General features: G+C 48.1%; 7 protein-coding genes across 7 annotated transcripts; 3 read left to right on the top strand and 4 right to left on the bottom strand.

Moving 5' to 3' along the window:
• The first annotated feature begins 62 nt into the window (after positions 1-62).
• Positions 63-10,283, top strand: LOC108161824. The gene is made up of 7 exons (XM_017296182.2): positions 63-774; positions 6,691-6,977; positions 7,046-7,864; positions 7,929-8,092; positions 8,155-9,344; positions 9,404-9,675; positions 9,748-10,283. Exons 1-7 carry the CDS (start codon positions 63-65, stop codon positions 10,162-10,164), a joined length of 3,861 nt encoding a protein of 1,286 aa, XP_017151671.2. The 3' UTR covers positions 10,165-10,283.
• LOC108161834 (cytochrome c oxidase assembly protein COX11, mitochondrial) lies at positions 820-1,781 on the top strand. Its single transcript, XM_017296192.2, has one exon. It carries the CDS (start codon positions 986-988, stop codon positions 1,721-1,723), a length of 738 nt encoding a protein of 245 aa, XP_017151681.2. The 5' UTR covers positions 820-985; the 3' UTR covers positions 1,724-1,781.
• Positions 1,883-5,072, top strand: LOC108161826 (glycosyltransferase 25 family member). Its single transcript, XM_017296185.2, is given in 3 exon segments — positions 1,883-2,800; positions 2,858-3,474; positions 3,477-5,072. Coding segments are annotated over 3 exon segments (1,878 nt in total). The 5' UTR covers positions 1,883-2,588; the 3' UTR covers positions 4,526-5,072.
• On the bottom strand, positions 4,994-6,630 carry LOC108161828 (ubiquinone biosynthesis monooxygenase COQ6, mitochondrial). The gene is made up of 2 exons (XM_017296187.2): positions 6,580-6,630; positions 4,994-6,526 (listed from the first exon to the last, which is right to left on the bottom strand). The coding sequence occupies exon 2, from the start codon at positions 6,519-6,521 to the stop codon at positions 5,103-5,105; it is 1,419 nt and encodes a 472-aa protein (XP_017151676.1). The 5' UTR covers positions 6,522-6,526; positions 6,580-6,630; the 3' UTR covers positions 4,994-5,102.
• LOC108161833 lies at positions 10,264-11,288 on the bottom strand. Its single transcript, XM_017296191.2, has 2 exons — positions 11,031-11,288; positions 10,264-10,975 (listed from the first exon to the last, which is right to left on the bottom strand). Exons 1-2 carry the CDS (start codon positions 11,233-11,235, stop codon positions 10,287-10,289), a joined length of 894 nt encoding a protein of 297 aa, XP_017151680.2. The 5' UTR covers positions 11,236-11,288; the 3' UTR covers positions 10,264-10,286.
• A 104-nt stretch (positions 11,289-11,392) lies between these two features.
• On the bottom strand, positions 11,393-13,823 carry LOC108161827 (glycoprotein endo-alpha-1,2-mannosidase). The gene is made up of 3 exons (XM_017296186.2): positions 12,647-13,823; positions 12,366-12,594; positions 11,393-12,296 (listed from the first exon to the last, which is right to left on the bottom strand). Exons 1-3 carry the CDS (start codon positions 13,612-13,614, stop codon positions 12,024-12,026), a joined length of 1,470 nt encoding a protein of 489 aa, XP_017151675.2. The 5' UTR covers positions 13,615-13,823; the 3' UTR covers positions 11,393-12,023.
• A 78-nt stretch (positions 13,824-13,901) lies between these two features.
• LOC108161830 (ATP-dependent RNA helicase WM6) lies at positions 13,902-16,800 on the bottom strand. The gene is made up of 8 exons (XM_017296189.2): positions 16,688-16,800; positions 16,225-16,479; positions 15,941-16,164; positions 15,690-15,873; positions 15,503-15,621; positions 14,625-14,756; positions 14,131-14,533; positions 13,902-14,071 (listed from the first exon to the last, which is right to left on the bottom strand). The coding sequence occupies exons 2-8, from the start codon at positions 16,421-16,423 to the stop codon at positions 14,058-14,060; spliced, it is 1,275 nt and encodes a 424-aa protein (XP_017151678.1). The 5' UTR covers positions 16,424-16,479; positions 16,688-16,800; the 3' UTR covers positions 13,902-14,057.
• Positions 16,801-17,144: the final 344 nt, after the last annotated feature.

Below are 17,144 nucleotides of genomic sequence, written 5' to 3' on the forward strand. Positions count from 1 at the left end.
ATCAGCATCTGTTTCGTCGCTTTATCGACTATCGATAGTGACAATAGCAGACAAATGTAAACATGTCGGAGTTGAATCGTATTTTTAGTGATTTAAGAGAGAATTATGTTCCCGGTCTGCAGTGGGTCGATGTGGAGGAGTGGCTGTACGGCGAGATAGCAAGTCCGGATGAGGGCAATGAGCGCGCCCGGCAGTTCTGGTCGCTGCCGATATGGGGCCGCCAGGAACAACTGCAACAACAACTGCAGACGCTACGCGAATTGTCGGGCGTCATACGGTCTTTGCGCGACGACGAAGGCAGTATATCCACCAACAGCTATAGCAATACCCACGACAACTGGTCAAACATAAGTGTCTCTCCGGCCAGTGCATATCTCGCGTACATCTACACTGTCGTGAGCTTGTCCATTCCGCCCGCCCATATACTGAAGGCAGCTCCTGACGTGCTCAATCAGAACCTCAACCTTCAGCTGTCCCTGAATGCGGCCAGCACGTACCTGCTGACGCTCACCATTCCGGGAGCCAAGCGCTATGCTATCTTTGACGAGGACGTCATCGAGCAAGTGCTGAAGCTGTTCGGCCTGCTGGAGCAGAATGCGAACCGCAGCGTTTTTGCAGACACCATCTGGATGCACTTTCTGACGATGTGCGATGACCTGAAGCTGGTCTTTCGCTATGTGCACTTCAAGGAGCATGTCAAGCTAAGGGACAAGATAATCCGCTGCCTCCTACAGATTCTCTACATGAATTTCCAAATGGGCTATCAGAATTCTCGTAAGTTCAAAACATAAATTTAAGTCCAACATTGCCGTTTTTGCCGATGAGCGCCAAATGACTATCGATAGTTGTGGTGCCAAACAGCTGATAGAACTTGATGTGTACACACTGAAACGTATCAAGTGCCTAGGAAGATTATACAAACAGTGGGTTTTAGATGAAAACAACTAGGATTTACTCATTGGACAGACCGGACGAATAGTTTCAAATGCTGCGCACTCTTTTCGCCGTGCGTGGTCAGTGCCAGCAGCTACTGAGGAGAACATTCACCCCCCATTGCAGTGGCCAACGACCACAACAGCTCTTGCAATGCCGCATCCGGATGAAATCCACCGATTCTCCCGGCGAGGCAGCGCGAAAGCTACGACTCAAGAGTACTTTGTACTACATCACAGCCGGAGGGATTCTCATTATGGGCCTGAGCTATGCGGCCGTGCCGCTGTACAGCATTTTCTGCCAGGCCTATAGCTACGGAGGAACGACATCGCAGGGCCACGACACCGAAAAGGTGGAGCATATGGTGAAGGTGAACGATCGTGTGCTCAAAATACGCTTCAATGCGGACATTGGCTCCTCCATGCGCTGGAACTTCAAACCGCAGCAGTACGAGATCAAAGTGGCGCCCGGCGAGACCGCCCTGGCCTTCTACACGGCCAGAAATCCCACGGACAAGGCCGTAATTGGCATAAGCACCTACAATGTGATCCCCTTCGAGGCTGGCGCGTATTTCAACAAAATCCAATGCTTCTGCTTCGAGGAGCAACAGCTAAATCCTCACGAGGAGGTGGACATGCCCGTCTTTTTCTACATTGACCCCGAAATAACCCAAGATCCGGCGCTAGAGCATTGTGACACCATCACCCTGTCGTATACGTTCTTTGAGGCCAAAGAGGGTCTGAAACTGAACTTCCCCAGCTATGCCAAGCCTCATACGGCGGCTGCCTAGTGAAAGCTTTTCATCCCTTTGTTAATAAGCAATAAATATTTCTTACGTTCTGTATTAACTTTTTTTTAATGCAGATTTATTGATCAGATAAATTATCGATGAAAATTAGAACAAAACTAACTAAGAACGAATTACTACTAGAGCTGAAAGCTATTTTAGTACCTCATCAGTAGAATTATAATCCAAGCATAAGACCCTAAACAGCTCATGCAAAGAAATATTTGTTCTACAAAGCGGAAGGAAGAATGGTGATAACTGATAACTTAATGCGGCTTCAAAATTCGGATATGAGTACAAAGTAATGAATATCTTATAGAAAGAATTAGCCAGGAGGAAAGTCCGATTATGCTATGGAGCCATTGTATAAAGTTTTCCATCAAAATCACACCAAGTATGTTACTAAGATTAGTCAAAGAAGATAATAGATTATCCGATGTTGGGAATATTTAATTTGCATTCCACTGACGTTATACGGTGTTCTGTACTCAGAGCATCATACACAAGAGCAGTATTCTAAAAACGGATGAACTAGTAAGATATAGCAAGTGTTTATACATGATCGTCTTTTCTTGATGGTCAGGAATCCTGTGTAAATTCAAAATTCCAACGAGCCTCAAACAGCTGTAGCTGCAGTTTGAGAGCGATAGATATGTTATCGCCAGAGCGCGTCATATGGCGGCTGTGCTGGAGGAGGAGGCTGAATGCTGGGACATTTAACGCTCGTCATTTATAAATAGATTAGAGAACTCTCTTATTCTCCAGCATCAGTTCGAATAGAGCAGACGCTGCTTCCGTTGTGTGGCAGATAGTGCCTGTGCGTGTGACCTCCTTGAACCGACAATGTGTGGCATGTAATGACGTGGAAATGTTGAAGAAGCAAGTGTTTTCTGGCATCCTCCTGATTTGTGCCTTTGTGTGCATCTACGGCAAGGATGAGGATGAGAAAGAGGCTCAATATGAGTATCAGCCACCGACAGTGCTTGTGGCACTGCTGGTTCGCAACAAGGCGCACATTCTGCCCATGTTCCTCAGTTACTTGGAGCAGCAGGACTATCCCAAGGATCGCATAGCCTTTTGGTAAGGACAATACAACGTTTGAAGGATTCTCTCTGTCTCAACTATTTGTTATCCCAGGCTTCGGTGTGATCACAGCAGCGATGACAGCATTGAGCTGCTGAAGCAGTGGCTGAAACACTCGGGAGATCTCTATCACAGTGTGAACTACGCCTTTGACAGCGATGGGCCGCATGGCTATCAGAACGAGAGCTCCCCTTACGACTGGACGGTGTCGCGTTTCAAGCATGTGATTGCCCTGAAAGAGGAGGCATTCACATATGCCCGCGATATTTGGGCTGACTTTGTGTTTTTTCTCGACGCTGATGTCTTGCTAACATCGCAGCAGGCACTGCGTACGCTCACGGCCCTGAGGCTGCCAATTGTGGCACCCATGCTGCTGTCTGAGAGCTTGTACTCGAACTTCTGGTGTGGCATGACGGAGGAGTACTACTACCAGCGTACCGACGAGTACAAGGAGATCTATCATGTGAAGAAGCAGGGCAGCTTTCCGGTCCCCATGGTCCACACTGCAGTTCTCGTGGACATGAACCACAGGGGTGCCCGTAATCTCACCTTTGATCGCCAACGTTTGCGGGACATACAGCAGAGCAACCAACAGCTGGATCAGCCTCTCTACGAAGGCCCTGCGGATGATATCATTGTGTTTGCCATGTCTGCCAATAGCTCGGGCATTCCCTACATGTCTGCAATGAACTGACCTTTGGCTACATCCTGCAGCCGCTGGAACCCGGTGACAGCCTGGAGCAGGACCTGCAAATGCTATTAAACATCAGAGCCAGCATGGTTAGCGATTTGGGTGCGGTGCCCCCAGTCCTGGAGTACTTTCAGCCTCTGATCAAGACGCCCGAGAAGACAAAGCTGACCCTCGATCACATATTCATGATCAATCTGGAACGACGGCCGGAGAGGCGTCAAAAGATGGAGAATCTGTTTGAGGAAATCGGCCTGCAGGTGGAACACTTTCCTGCCGTCGATGGCAAAGAACTGAACGCGGATCGTGTGCAGGAGATGGGCATACGATTCCTTCCCGGCTACGAGGATCCCTACCATCATCGAGCCATGACCATGGGCGAGATTGGCTGCTTCCTCAGCCACTACCGCATCTGGGTGCGAATGGTGCAGCTCGAGCTAAAGGAAGTTCTCATCCTCGAGGACGACATTCGTTTCGATCCGTACTTCCGGGCCAATGCCGTGCGTGTACTGAATCAGGCAAGGAGCGTGGTGGAGTACGATCTCATCTACTTCGGACGCAAGCGTCTCAAGGAAGAGAGCGAACCGTGGGTAGCCGATGCCGATAGTCTCGTCCATGCTGGCTATTCTTACTGGACCCTCGGCTATGTCCTCTCTCTCCAGGGCGCCCTGAAACTGCTTGCTGCCAAGCCACTCGAGAAACTAATACCCGTTGATGAGTTCCTGCCGGTGATGTTTGATCGCCATCCCAACAAGACCTGGACCGCTGCCTTCAAGAAGCGCGACCTCATCGCCTTGAGTGCCGCCCCCTTGCTGCTCTATCCCATACACTACACAGGCGAATCAGGCTACATTTCGGACACGGAGGACTCCCAGCAGATAAATGTGCAAACCACTGAAGGTGTGGCGCGTCTGAAGAGCGATCGCGAGCAAGTGTTTGTGAAGAAAGGCGACGACGGCATACTCGAGCAGCAGTTGAAAATGGGCGAGAGTTTGTCCAATGTACTGCCAGGCAAAAGTCACCAAGAGCTCTAAGAAGAAGACGGAAAAAGCTCTCTAATGAATTTCCCAAGAATTTTAGCATGCCAAATGTTTGTAGACTAAGTTATCCTTAAAGAGAAAAGCCAAAAACGTGCCTTAAAACGTATCCTCCACCAACAGAAAACTATTCCGCAACGAATGATCAAAAATTAGTTTTAAGACTTTGTTCTGCTCTCTAGATATATTCTGTGGACTTAAAAACGCGTATAATCAGAACAATTAATTAGTCCCTTCAGCCAACTGTTCCCACATGATGCTCGATACGCACAAGTGACAGCATTCAAAGAGAATCACATAGAATTGAAAAACGAACAAAAATAGTTTGTTTTAAAAACATTCCAAGAAAGAGAATGAACAGATAGTACCCACAAAAGCAATTACCCAACAAATTAATACCTAATTATTTGCACAAAGTATATATACATATTACTAAAGAAAACCATTGACATAGCTCTTAGGGAGTGTTTTCTAAACTGACCATGGACTCGATTAACTCGATTTTATTTCGTACTATAAAAACTGTAAACGCTTAAAATTTAAATTCCCCTTGGCGCTTGGCGTCTTCTTTTATTTAACCCATGGCCCCCTTCATGAACAGGTTCTTGATGGGTGGCAAATTCTGTGTGAGTTGGACTCCCAGACTTCGCAGCAGAACCACGGGACTGAACTCAGTGGAATAGAGCGCGTGCAATCCATGGACGCCCAGCATTATGGGCACATTCTTGGCCAGGCATTTGCGCTCGTACTTGATGAGATGCTGCTTATCGCCCAGCTTAAAACCAGCATAGGCGCCGGCGGCCAGAGACTCCACGAGATAGCGCACATCACTGAAGCCCAGATTGACGCCTTGGCCGGCCAGGGGGTGGACCCGATGCGCGGCATCGCCCACTAGTGCGGCACCACTGCACACATACGAGGAGGCATGCAAAAAGCCCAGCGGAAAGGTAGCTCGCGACCCATCCTTAACGGCGCACACTCGGGGCGGATATTGCAGCTGGTTCTGCGTGGCCTGCTGGCCGAAAAATGAGTTAAGCGCCTGCACAGCCTTGTCGGCCAGGTCCACGCGGGCATACTGACGGCAGAAGGCTTCGTTCAAGGCATCCACAAACTCTGCCGGCGGTAGGTCCTTGAGATGCTTGGCCTGCGACACTGTTGTGCTCCACACCAGGGAACTGAGTTTTTCGTTCAGTGGAAGCAGAGCTACAGGTCCATTGGGCAGGAAACGCTGCCAGGCCACAGAGTTATCGCAGACATCGTCGCCCAGCTCCAGAGTGGCCACCAGGCCCATGCGATCGTAGTTCATCGAGAACACATCCACTCCCATTTCCTTGCGCACAATGGAGTTGGCTCCGTCGGCCCCAATAAGCAGTTCGCACGAGAAGGAGCGTCCATCCTGTAGCTGAAGCTCGGAGTGGCTTCCACTGGTATCCTTCGGCAAACGCACACACTCGATCCTTGCTTTATTTAGGATCTGGACATTGGCTGCCTCTCGGACGCGAGCATATACTGCATCGAGGATCAGATCATTCTCGATGATGCAGGCCACATCGCTTGCAAAATTGTCGTGCTGGAACTGGATAAGTGCATCGCTGTTGGACTCCCAGACCTGCATCTGTTTCACGGGCTTGTAGCGAGCCGCCTCAATGTGCGACCAGGCGCCAATCGACTTGAACAGTTCGATGGAGTTCCTATTGATGGCCGACACGCGGTTCTGGTAAAGACCACTGGCATCGAAGCCCTTAAATTCGCCAGCTCCCTCCAGCAGCAACACCCTCTTGTCTGCCAGTGTGTCATTCTTGGCCAGAGCTGCAGCCAAGGTGGTGCCCACTAGACCGCCGCCTCCAATGATGATATCAAAGTGTTCCGATCCCGGCGTTGACGTTGTTGTTGGGGCATTTGTGGTCGCTGTCGTGGACAGAAGACGTGCCGCCACGCACCGCAGCTGCCCTTTGGATGCCGCCCCTCCATTGTGCAGAAATAAGCTTAACATGAGTTCTGCAAACAAACAAATTGTTGATAATTTCGCAATTATTTAATTTATTTCCTGCCTTTAGTTTTTTACGGCGAGGTGGAAACTCTTTGTCTTGAAAGTTGGCAGCTCTGCGAATGTCAGCTGTTTTGTTATCGATTACTTATTTCAATTTTTTAACGCTTTTTAGGTGCTCCTGCACTGCACGCGAAATGCTACGAGCTATTTGGCGAAATAGCCAACGAGCACAATGGCGACGTCTATGACACACTGCATTTATTAATGCGGCAATCATTCCCCATGCACATCTTCACGGACAGTCCGCAGAACATTGGCAGCGGACGACGGGCCGGACCCATGCAGACTGGCGAGCACATATCGGATTGGTTTATTCAGCTCATAGACAAATATCCCGACATATTAGCCCAAATATTGCACGTCTATATTAAGTGTGTGGTGTCCAATCCCCTAAGGGCGGTAAGTAGATCAGATTAGAACCAAATTCAACGAAACGACTAAAATCGCATTTGTTTCGCATTTTGCAGTGGAAAGCCAGTGATGAGAAGATTGCTATTGGCTATGCGGCCAAATACGACAGAATTCTCTATGCCAAATGCAATAAGTCATGTGCAGATTTCCTGTTGGAAGCCGTTAAAGCAGACGATGCGGTGGGCATCCAAACCCGTGCGCTAGATCTTATTGAACGCTTCCTGCTCCAACAAACCGAAGTCGAGTGGATCATTTTTCGCCACGAGGTGTCCAAGGTTCCGCGAGAAGTCCGCCTGCTGCAGGAAGTCATACGTTGCCTCAACGACAGAACCTTCAGCGTGCGCCGGAAGGCCTGTCAAGTGCTCATTTCGGCGCTGAAGCAGGGATCGCCTAGGACTACCAAAATACTACAAGAGAGCATCCGTTTCGTTCAGTTCGATGCCACTGATGTGGAGACCCTGGCCGAGCCGTCTGCTGAACAGCATGAGCTGCGCTTCGAAAAGCCGGCCGTTGTGCAGGGTGCCTACAGTTTTGAGGGCTATGAACAACTGGAGGCAGAGGTCAAGAATCTCCCCAAAATAGTCTACGAGCGCTTCCTGGATGCAGACAACGGTTTGGCCCGCACCTCGGGCATAGCTCTGCTCGAACGCTTGGTGCTGGTAAATCCGTTGATCATCTACAATACGAATTTCGTGCGAGAAACCTCCCTGTTGGCAGTGGACGGACTGGCCTCTGTACGAAAAGCGGCTCTGGAATTAATGCAAACCCTCCTGGAGGCCTATTCCAATTGTTTCGCTTTGATTTGTGTGTATTGTCGCATTTGGGCATGTCTGCTTGGCGACGAGGATGTGGCTCTGCAAAACCTAGCCATTCAGGTAAGAGAAATCCCCTAAATAAACCATAGGCTCGGTTCCCCTATAGATGTTCGTTTCTTTGCAGAGTTTCGATAAAATAGTGCTTAAGAACATCCAACCGATGGAGTATTCGAATGAACCAAAGCATTTTATGCCATGGCGTATTGTTAATACGCTGATGATGACGCAGCCCCGAGCCTATCTGCAGGAGCGATTTGCTATGCTTTTGGAGAGGGAGACTATCGTCACGTAAGAAAGTGGCTGCTTTAAGAAAATGTACTATAATCTAGGGCATCTTCCATTCCTTACAGAACTAAGCTGGTAAATATAATCATATCGCATTTATCCACATCAACGGACACGGATGCCTGGGCCCTGTTGCTACTGCTCTCCAGCCGCATCACCAACAACATGGATGCCCTGATTGTCATTTTCAACGGCCTCTCCTCGTACAACATGAAGGCCAACCAAGTGCTGGCCCTGCAGCTGATCATTTGCTGTCTGTCCAACTTCTCCAAGCCGGCGTTGAATCAGCTCTTTCAGCGTCTACTCGAGGCCTTGCGAACGGGCAATATTTGGCTGGGTCTCATTTCGAGTGCTGTGAATCTGATCAATCAAATCCATCATTTGTCCGACAGTCAAGGGCCGTCCACTGACTCGGATGCCCCTCCAAACTGGCAGCTGACATTGCTGGATGATCTCACGGAGGGCATCTTGGAGAGCGCCAACAATTTTCAGAATGAGCATACGCGTTTGCAGTGCCTGTTGGGCGCGTACACGGAAATACTGGTAATGCTGCCGCAGACGGTGGACACTCGCATCAAGGAGATCGTATTCAAGTACCTGCGAGAGTGCACCAAGCTGAAGGAGTCCGGGTTCGACACGGATAACGAACGCATGACCAACTGGATGATCGTGATAGCTGGACGTCTGTGTCTGCGAGAGCATCGTCTGGCCTGCGAAGTGTCGGAGCTCTATCAGACCATATTAACCAAGAACGACCGGCCGCAAATTATCAATACAACCCTCATAGCCATCAATGATTTGGGAAAGAAGCATCCGAACATATTGGAGCGAAATTTCCAGTGTATTCTAGCCAAAATGCACTCAAAGTATGCGATGACACGGGTGCGAACATTCCGCTGTGTGAAGGATGTGATTCTCTCGGGCATCATTAAGCTAAAAGGACCCATTCTCATTTCCATGCTGGCCGCCCTGGTTGACGACAGCGCTGAGGTGGCCCGAGAGGCGGATGCATTCTTCATTCGCTACAAACGGCTGTACGACAAGACAGTGTTTGTTCATTGCCTCAGAGAATCTCCGTTCTATCTCAATGGCCAGCCCTATCTGAAGGGTGTGGATCCGATTAACAAACGCTACCAGTCGCCGCTGAAGGGTGCCAAGATGGTAAAAAGCCGCAGACTGCTCTATAACCACATTATGTCCACGATAGATGAACACACGCTGCTGCTGTACTTTGGACAACTAAAGCTGCTGGCGGGTAAGCTAAAGGTAGCTGTGTGTGTCTCTCATTTAACCCTGGTGTTTCTTTCTTTTCAGAGAAAAGCAAGGATGAAGCATTTGTAAGTGCCCCCGGCGCCTTGGCCGTGGTCCAGGACATCCTCTTCATTATGCGTCGCATTTGCTACCTTACCAAGGGTAAAGGCAGACAGCACGGTGCCCGTCCCGATGGTGAGAATAGCGATGAAGGTGAACAGGAATCAGAGGCACCAGCACCTGCTCCCAATCCTTCAACATCATCAGCAGGAGCAGCTGCTGGGGCACCCCCAGCGAGAGGACGTGGACGTCAACGTGTGGACTTGGATGAGCCAGTGAGCCAGATTTTGATTTAGAAATCAGCATTAAATTATTATGTTCCTCATCATATATATTTCCGTATTCAGCTCAAACAATTGGAACGTTGTCTGCGTTATGTGGAGGAAACATATAGCAACCTTCAATCGGTAATGAGCCCCGAACTTCAGCATTCCTTTGACAACTTGTGCCAGGCTTTGGCAATGCGCTTTCCCAGCTACATTGACTTTGCCCAGCCGGCAAAGTTCTGGCAAAAGTATCGCTCTTCGAAGCCAACCAAGACACAAGCCAAACAACGCAGGCGGCGCGCTGCGGACGATGAGGCTGAGGCCAATACAGAGGAGGAGGATGATGCGGCCGAGGCCGAAGGAGAAAGCGACAGTGACAATGAACTGCCATTGGAGCGGCACAGGGACACACCAGCAACCGGATCGAGTCGGGCGCACCGTAGGAACAGCTGCGACAACCTCGTAACGGAGCTGATATTTCAGCCGCCCGACTGGTAGCTTAGAGCAAAGTTTTGGCCACCACAAAGCACCCATAAAGATGATTGACTTTGTTCAATTCTTAATTAATATTTCATTTTATAAATTTGATAATTGTAAATACAATCATTTCCCAAACATTTCTATTCCGCCATCTTGCCACAGGAGTTATCGTAAATGATCTGCAAGCCCTTGAAGAATTCGTTGAGGACCAGTTGGCCCACCTGGATATCACTCAATCCCAGCTGCTCCGCCTCTGTGGCCTGGATCAGCATGCACTCGAGCAGTGTCACATTGACGGGCTTTATGAACAGATTGGCTTCCTTGCTTTTCTTCTCTTCCGTGTTCTCCTTCTCTGCCTCCGTTACCTCGCAGCAACTGGGCGAGGAGACGATAACTGAAGACTGAGGCGGAGAGCCACACCATGCCTGGCTCTCAGGCATGCTATGGCTCATCAACCTGTCCTGATCAGGTCGAACCTTGGGAACGACATGATGACGAGGTTCATTTGTTAGCTGCTTCAACTGATGTTGCGGCTGTGGCATTTGGAATGAAACCGGCTCTTGGGGCATACCACGTGGTTTGTCGGGCAGCAGTTTCATGGGCGTGGGCTTCGGGACAATACGTACTCCTAATGGGATGATGGGCTGATCGCCAGGCTGGTTTCTTTTACCCTGTACGATGACCTTGGACGGCGTTGTAGATGCCGGCTTTAGGCCAACCTTCAGGGCGGCAGCCTCGGCTTTGGCAGCCACTGCGCTAGCACGTTGCCGTCTGGAGTTCTTTGGCAGATTGTCGGTAACAAGCGGACGCTCCACCGAGTTTTTGCAATCTGAGTGAAAATATATTGTGGAAAAAAAGATTGACTGACTTCTCGATTGACTTACCAACACATTTGCAAAACTCATGGCAAATCTTCATGGACTGATAGCAGTCGCAGTAATTCTTAATGCACGAGGTACGCTTGCACGCACATCCCTTGATGGTGGAGTCCTTCGGTGTCTTTGGTGTCCGAGGCTGGCGACCTCCTTCAGCTGCTTTTACCGGGGTAGCTATAACTCTTGTTGTGAGCGCACTTGGAAATGGATTCATTTTGCAAAATCTTTAATTTATAAGCACCACAAAATGGAGTTTCTATAGCTGCTGTCAAGGAACGGGGGGAATGGAACAGTAGACAGCTTTAATGACAGGACCAAAAACAGGGACATGAAACATTCCATATCGGATATTCGCTTCCGTTTCAATTTCCTGAGAGCCATCGATAGCGGATAGCGGGAAATATCAGGTTTCAAGATGCTGCCCATAAAAATAAATAATAATTTATATTATAATCATTTTGTTGGCACTAAACTATTAAAGCTTAGATAAAGTAATTTAATTATATATTTTTACTGGTAGTAAAGTTAAAATTTGTCAAGTACCAATTGTTTAACAAGTGTTTTAGTATATATCCGATATAACATAGATAATTGGTTTTCATTCATTTGATTTCTATATAATATGGCATGGCATTATGTTATGATATTGTTGTTCCATCATCATTCGTTCATCCTCTTATTATTGTTACAATAATCGAAAGCTAATAAAGTTTCCAAAAAATGTGTGGCTCTCTAGCTATGGATATAATTTGAGCATAGTCTCGTACTAATGTTAACCACTCACTACTTAAAGATATATTGCTTGATCTCTCTCTATATATCTATATATCATATATATATATACATATATGTAATAGTTGACCGATATATGGCTGTATTTATTTTTTTAGCTTGGAAAGTAATTGTGTGGCCTGCAATCTATAGATATATTGCTTCTAAAGTAAATACCGACTTTGCACTAGTATTATCCATATATGGAAGATTTCATTGTGTGGAACCTCTCTAGCAAATTGTCCCATTGAGGAGCTCGTAACAGTTCTGGGGCGATGCGGGGGCAGCTGCTGCAGCCGCCTCCTGACGTGTCTTTAGAAAATTACCGACCCAGTGGGCCGTCAGATCCAAATACTTGGTCCTCGAACCAGGATTGTAGTCCAGGAAGCCGGCACGCGGCATCACCTCCTCAATCTGGCTGCCATCGGGCCAATTGTTATAGCTGGCTATATTGATGAAGCCCACATGATTGAGTATAGCCGTACGCCAGGCCACGCCATAATACTGAGACGAAAGGAACATATTGCAATATCTATAGGCTCAAAGAAGAGATCTCGTTCTCCTCCCACTTACGCGTCCATTGCTGCGATGCCTCTGTATATCCCCATGGCGGGGGAATTTATTTCTTTCCGCAAACCCGGGACCCACTGTCGGCACAAACATCATTTTGTATGATTGGGCATACGATTTCAGATACGACCAGTTCTTCCAGGTGCTGGCGAATACAGCTCCATTGCTGGGCAGTTTGCTGTAGAAGCCATCGAAGCACAGGCGACGCATCACATCCGCATGACTCTTGAGTCTATAGAGAAGATTCAAATTCAGCCTGTAACTGGAACAGGACATACTCTCACCTTATGTGCCCTATAAAGAAACCATCCAGCACTCGCCGCAGTCCGTCGGGATCCACTTGCGACGGTGTCCGACATAACAGTCGTCCCAGGCTGTCGCTCAGTTTGTAGGCATTGCTCACATACAGAACGGGCATGGCGGCCCCACGCGACTGACTCCACACCCGATAGAAGCCAGGCAAGCTGGCGAAGCCGGCAATCTCCTGCAGCTGCTGGCGCACATACTCCACACTTTGATTCCCGGCCACGCTCAGTTCAAAGGTCACGGTCAGATTGTGCTGCGGGGCCAGGACAATGATCTGATGGAGCAGGGCCGTCTCCGCCGGCTTGCCCGTGAAGCTGAGGATGAGCACGCCAATGCCGCAACTACGGATGTTCTCAAAGTGCTGTGAGAGCAGCGACACGCTGGGCTTGTACAGACCCAAAGCCGGATAGAAGGCAGTGTTGAGTATTCGCACCGCCTTGGGTGTCGTCGTCAGGGGCATATCATTCGGATGCTCAGCGGGCGGTGGCGGTGGCTTCTTGGACTTGTACCAGGGCACTGGGGCCGTGTAGAATATGTGCACGGCCGTGGTGGCCACCTCCAGGGTGGTACGCGACTGCTCCGCCTCGTGGTCATGCTGCTGTTGCTGCTTTATCTGGTCCAGTCGGTTCTGTATGATGCGCGCCTTGATCTTATGTTCGTCGTACTTTTCCGGCACAATCACACCATTCTCCCTTTGCGGCTGCAGCAGACCCACCGCCGCCACAGGCGGCTGCTTTTGCTCCTGCAACGGCTGCTGCTGCTGTTGGTGCTTGTCACCAGGCCGATATGCCCGTGCAATAAATCGTTCGTCCAGCAGCAGCTCGATGGCAGCATTGCGGCCTGTGGAGCCCAGCACAATGATGGTGATTACGAGCAGACCCAAAATCGCCAGCAGCAGCACAATCTTCACCTTGCGTCGGGTTTTCACATACTTTTTCAGCAGCATTTTCGTTTTCCATTTGCATTTTTATCCTCACATTCTGTTTGGGGTCGCGTTTGGCCTGCCTGATGTTTTCGTCCTTCCGTTTCACTGCTGCTGCTGCTTGATTTTTCACACCCAGCCCCTGCCCAACAGCAGCAGCAGCCGGAAGCTCCCTAGCCATTGCGCATGTCCTGACAAAAACGGACACTCGCTCGCTTGCAAACTATTCCAGTGCTGCAGCCTGTTCCGGCTTTCGATTTCGACGGGAAGTTTTTGTGCAGACAGGAATACATAAGTGGAACACACATCGATTAGTGTACGTCAAAACAAAGTCTGAAAGGTTTTTTTTATTTAGTTATAAAGTAGAGTTTTATAAAAGATGGGGTTTTAGGGTTATTTGTATCTATTCAATGTGCATTTTTTTGTATTTTGGGTATCCGTGGTATCCCCATGCACTTTAAAATGTTCTAGCGTCCCTCAACTGGAAAGGAAAAGGATAGTCATTGGATTTCAATAAATAAGGATAATGCTGGGTCTTACTGTATGTGGACAGGTCAATCTCCTCCGGCAGCTCACTAATGTTGACATCGAAACGATCTTGTACTTCGTTAAGTATCTTGGCATCGTTATCGTCCGAGACGAAGGTAATGGCCAGACCCTTGGTACCGAAACGACCCGCACGGGCAACACGATGCAGATAGGTGTCGGAGTCCTCGGGCATATCATAGTTGAACACAATGTTCACACGCTCAATGTCCATGCCGCGGCCAAACAGATTGGTGGCCACCAAAATGCGCTTTTGGAAATCCTTGAATTGCTGATACCGATTCAACCGTTCCTCCTGTGTCATGCCCCGATGGATTCCAATGGCTGGGAAATTCTGCTCGGTCAGCAGCACCGCCAGGGCCACACAACGTTGGACCGACTTGACAAAAATAACCACCTTTACGGAATGGGTGTGTGAATAACCTCAAGAAGTGTGAGCATCGGGGGGAAATATGAATCAAAAGGAGGGGCGATTCGTTGCGTTTTACCTGGTTGAACTCGAGCACATCGAGCAGCTCGAACAGCTTCTTGTTCTTCTCGTTCTCCTTGAGATTAACGTAGTGCTGCTGCAGGCCATGCAGCGTCAGCTTGGCCTCATCGTCGACGTACACCTCCATGGGCTAGATATCGGAAATAGATTGTGGCGCAGCACATTTTGAAAGGGAAACGATTAGGGGATATGAAAAGAAATACAACTAAAACTAGGCTCGCCTCAAAACATACAACAAATATGTTTAGAAATTTCTACATACGGCCACGCTACCACCATATCTCATCAACTAGTAGTACTCTGGACCATGCCGGGACTGCTCCCGAAGACATAGATAGATATTCAATCAATCAATCAATCACTCTGCGGCGTGAAGTGAAGTGTGCAGCTTGCAGTTGAGCGGCATTCGCATAGTCTCTCATCTTAACCAGTCCACGGCTGTTGCTCTCATTTGCTTTTTTCTGTTCTTGTTATATTGGTTTTCGGTTTTCCGTTTCGTTGGTCGTTAAATCATTGCGATTGGGTGTATGATGTGTGTCGCGGATTGCAGAAGGTTGCATATGTGGTATTTGTTATATTTCGTTTACGTTTGCATTCAACGCGTTTAACCATTTAGAAAATGGTTTCTGGCAGTCATTCGGCTAACATTTCTTTGGGTTTTAGTTATGCTCAAGCGAGCCGTTTACGTTGGGGGAGTTTACGCGTTTAACCATTTACAAATATGGTGTGGTGGCTTATGTAGCAATTGTGGAGGAGGGTGTACCGGATACGTATCGATACTGAATAGAGTTTACAAAAATAATAACTAATTGTCGTGATAGCAGTGGATGCGAGGAGAAGTACGAGCAGTTGGGTTATGAACACGTTGATATTTACATCTTGCATAAACTTTTTGCACACGGGACGTATGTCCTTGCTCAATGTGGCAGAGAACATCATCACTTGCTTTCCGTGGGGTGAGCTACGGAAAATTTCCTGCACATCCCTGCGCATATCTGGGGGGAGGGAAAAAATAGTCAGCAAAAATTGAAGATCAGGGATCGGGAACTTGTAGAAAACTTACCTAGCTGCTCCAGCATCTTGTCGCACTCGTCGAGTACAAAATGCTTCAAATGCTTCAGATTCAGTTTCTTGTTCCGTATCAGGGCCAGAATGCGACCGGGTGTGCCAACCACGATATGAGGAGTGCCGCTCTTGAGGGTCTCCTCGTCCTTTTGTATGGCCAAACCGCCAAAGAAGACAGCCACCTAGCGTCACCAAAATAAGAACATTCAAAAGATGTGCCCCTTTAAATGGTCATCAAAGCAAACATACCTTGACTGTGGGCATATACTTGGAGAAACGCTCATACTCCTTGCTAATCTGGAATGCCAGCTCGCGTGTGTGACACATGACCAACACATGACAGGTGTTGTTGTCGGCGGGCTCGAGCTGCTGCAGCGTGGCGAGCACGAAGACAGCCGTCTTGCCCATACCTGACTTGGCCTGACAGAGAATATCCATGCCGAGTACAGCCTGCGGAATGCACTCGTGCTGAACTGCAATTGCGTGTGCATATTGTGAAAAACTGTACCGGGCAAAAGGCAAGGAGTACTTACCTTCGGATGGATGCTCAAAACCACAGTCAACAATGGCGCGCAAAATTTCTGGTTTCAGCAGAAAATCACGGAAGCCAGAACTGTGTATGGAGACGTAAGTGCCCTTGACATCTTTCTTTGGGGCCACCTGGTTCTCGACCGCAGTGGTCTCAGTCTGCTCCTCATCCTCGTAGTCGAGAAGATCGTCATTATCGGCCATTTTTGTTTTAGTTTGAGCTTTGTTTTACGTCGCTTAATACAGATTGGTTGCAAATGCTGCGGAAAAATCAAGCGAAAAGATTCGTGTAAGTTACATGTGTTTTTTCTGTACGAAAAAATGCCGCTTTTTGCGGGACCGGTGCCGGCGTACCATCCGCCATCTTGTTTTTCCGCCAATCATGTCAATTCTGTTGCAAAATATCGCGAAATACCTCAACTTTGCACACTTCCCTTGTGCAGTAAACAGATTGCAATCTCGACTCACCTTTTTCACACAAATACTCGCTCTGAAGTTTAGTTTTAAAGTAATTTTCTGACAACAATAAAAAACCTTTAACGTGACGCAGAGATGAGTGTGACCGCGGATTTATCAATAAAATATACCGTCCGACCCTTAGAAATATACCAAAATATACCATATCATTTAAAAAATATACCGTAAATATACTGACGAATTCAAGTTCTATTTTACATATTCCTCGTTTTTGATATTCCGTCGAATATTACTAGCTATATAGAACATTTTGCCATTCCCACATTATTTCATCCGATTAGTGAATAAATTTTTTACAAGATATGCGTATTTAAGGGTCTTCTTGTTATTAGATTGTGTCTAAAACAAGGTTCAAGTAAAAAATGTCTACAAAATGTACAAGAACATGATCGGTAACAGAGCTGGTACTATCGGTGTCTTTCGAAAAATACCCTCTGGAAATGCGGTC

This window comes from Drosophila miranda, chromosome 4, assembly GCF_003369915.1.
Source record: "Drosophila miranda strain MSH22 chromosome 4, D.miranda_PacBio2.1, whole genome shotgun sequence".
Classification (NCBI taxonomy): Eukaryota; Metazoa; Arthropoda; class Insecta; order Diptera; family Drosophilidae; genus Drosophila; species Drosophila miranda.

Bases quoted from the DNA above. Each gene is read 5' to 3' on its own strand.
- LOC108161828 (XM_017296187.2), bottom strand. From the start codon at position 6,521: ATGTTAAGCTTATTTCTGCACAATGGAGGGGCGGCATCCAAAGGGCAG.
- LOC108161827 (XM_017296186.2), bottom strand. From the start codon at position 13,614: ATGCTGCTGAAAAAGTATGTGAAAACCCGACGCAAGGTGAAGATTGTG. The intron at 12,595-12,646 runs GTGAGAGTATGT...TCTTCTCTATAG, and splicing joins TTCTTTATAGGGCACATAAG to ACTCAAGAGTCATGCGGATG. The intron at 12,297-12,365 runs GTAAGTGGGAGG...CTTTCGTCTCAG, and splicing joins GGCATCGCAGCAATGGACGC to TATTATGGCGTGGCCTGGCG.
- LOC108161834 (XM_017296192.2), top strand. From the start codon at position 986: ATGCTGCGCACTCTTTTCGCCGTGCGTGGTCAGTGCCAGCAGCTACTG.
- LOC108161830 (XM_017296189.2), bottom strand. From the start codon at position 16,423: ATGGCCGATAATGACGATCTTCTCGACTACGAGGATGAGGAGCAGACT. The intron at 15,874-15,940 runs GTATGTTTGCTT...TGGTGACGCTAG, and splicing joins AGTATATGCCCACAGTCAAG to GTGGCTGTCTTCTTTGGCGG. The intron at 15,622-15,689 runs GTAAGTTTTCTA...CCCTCCCCCCAG, and splicing joins CAAGATGCTGGAGCAGCTAG to ATATGCGCAGGGATGTGCAG.
- LOC108161824 (XM_017296182.2), top strand. From the start codon at position 63: ATGTCGGAGTTGAATCGTATTTTTAGTGATTTAAGAGAGAATTATGTT. The intron at 775-6,690 runs GTAAGTTCAAAA...AACGCTTTTTAG, and splicing joins AATGGGCTATCAGAATTCTC to GTGCTCCTGCACTGCACGCG. The intron at 8,093-8,154 runs GTAAGAAAGTGG...CATTCCTTACAG, and splicing joins GAGAGGGAGACTATCGTCAC to AACTAAGCTGGTAAATATAA.
- LOC108161833 (XM_017296191.2), bottom strand. From the start codon at position 11,235: ATGAATCCATTTCCAAGTGCGCTCACAACAAGAGTTATAGCTACCCCG. The intron at 10,976-11,030 runs GTAAGTCAATCG...ATTTTCACTCAG, and splicing joins TGAGTTTTGCAAATGTGTTG to ATTGCAAAAACTCGGTGGAG.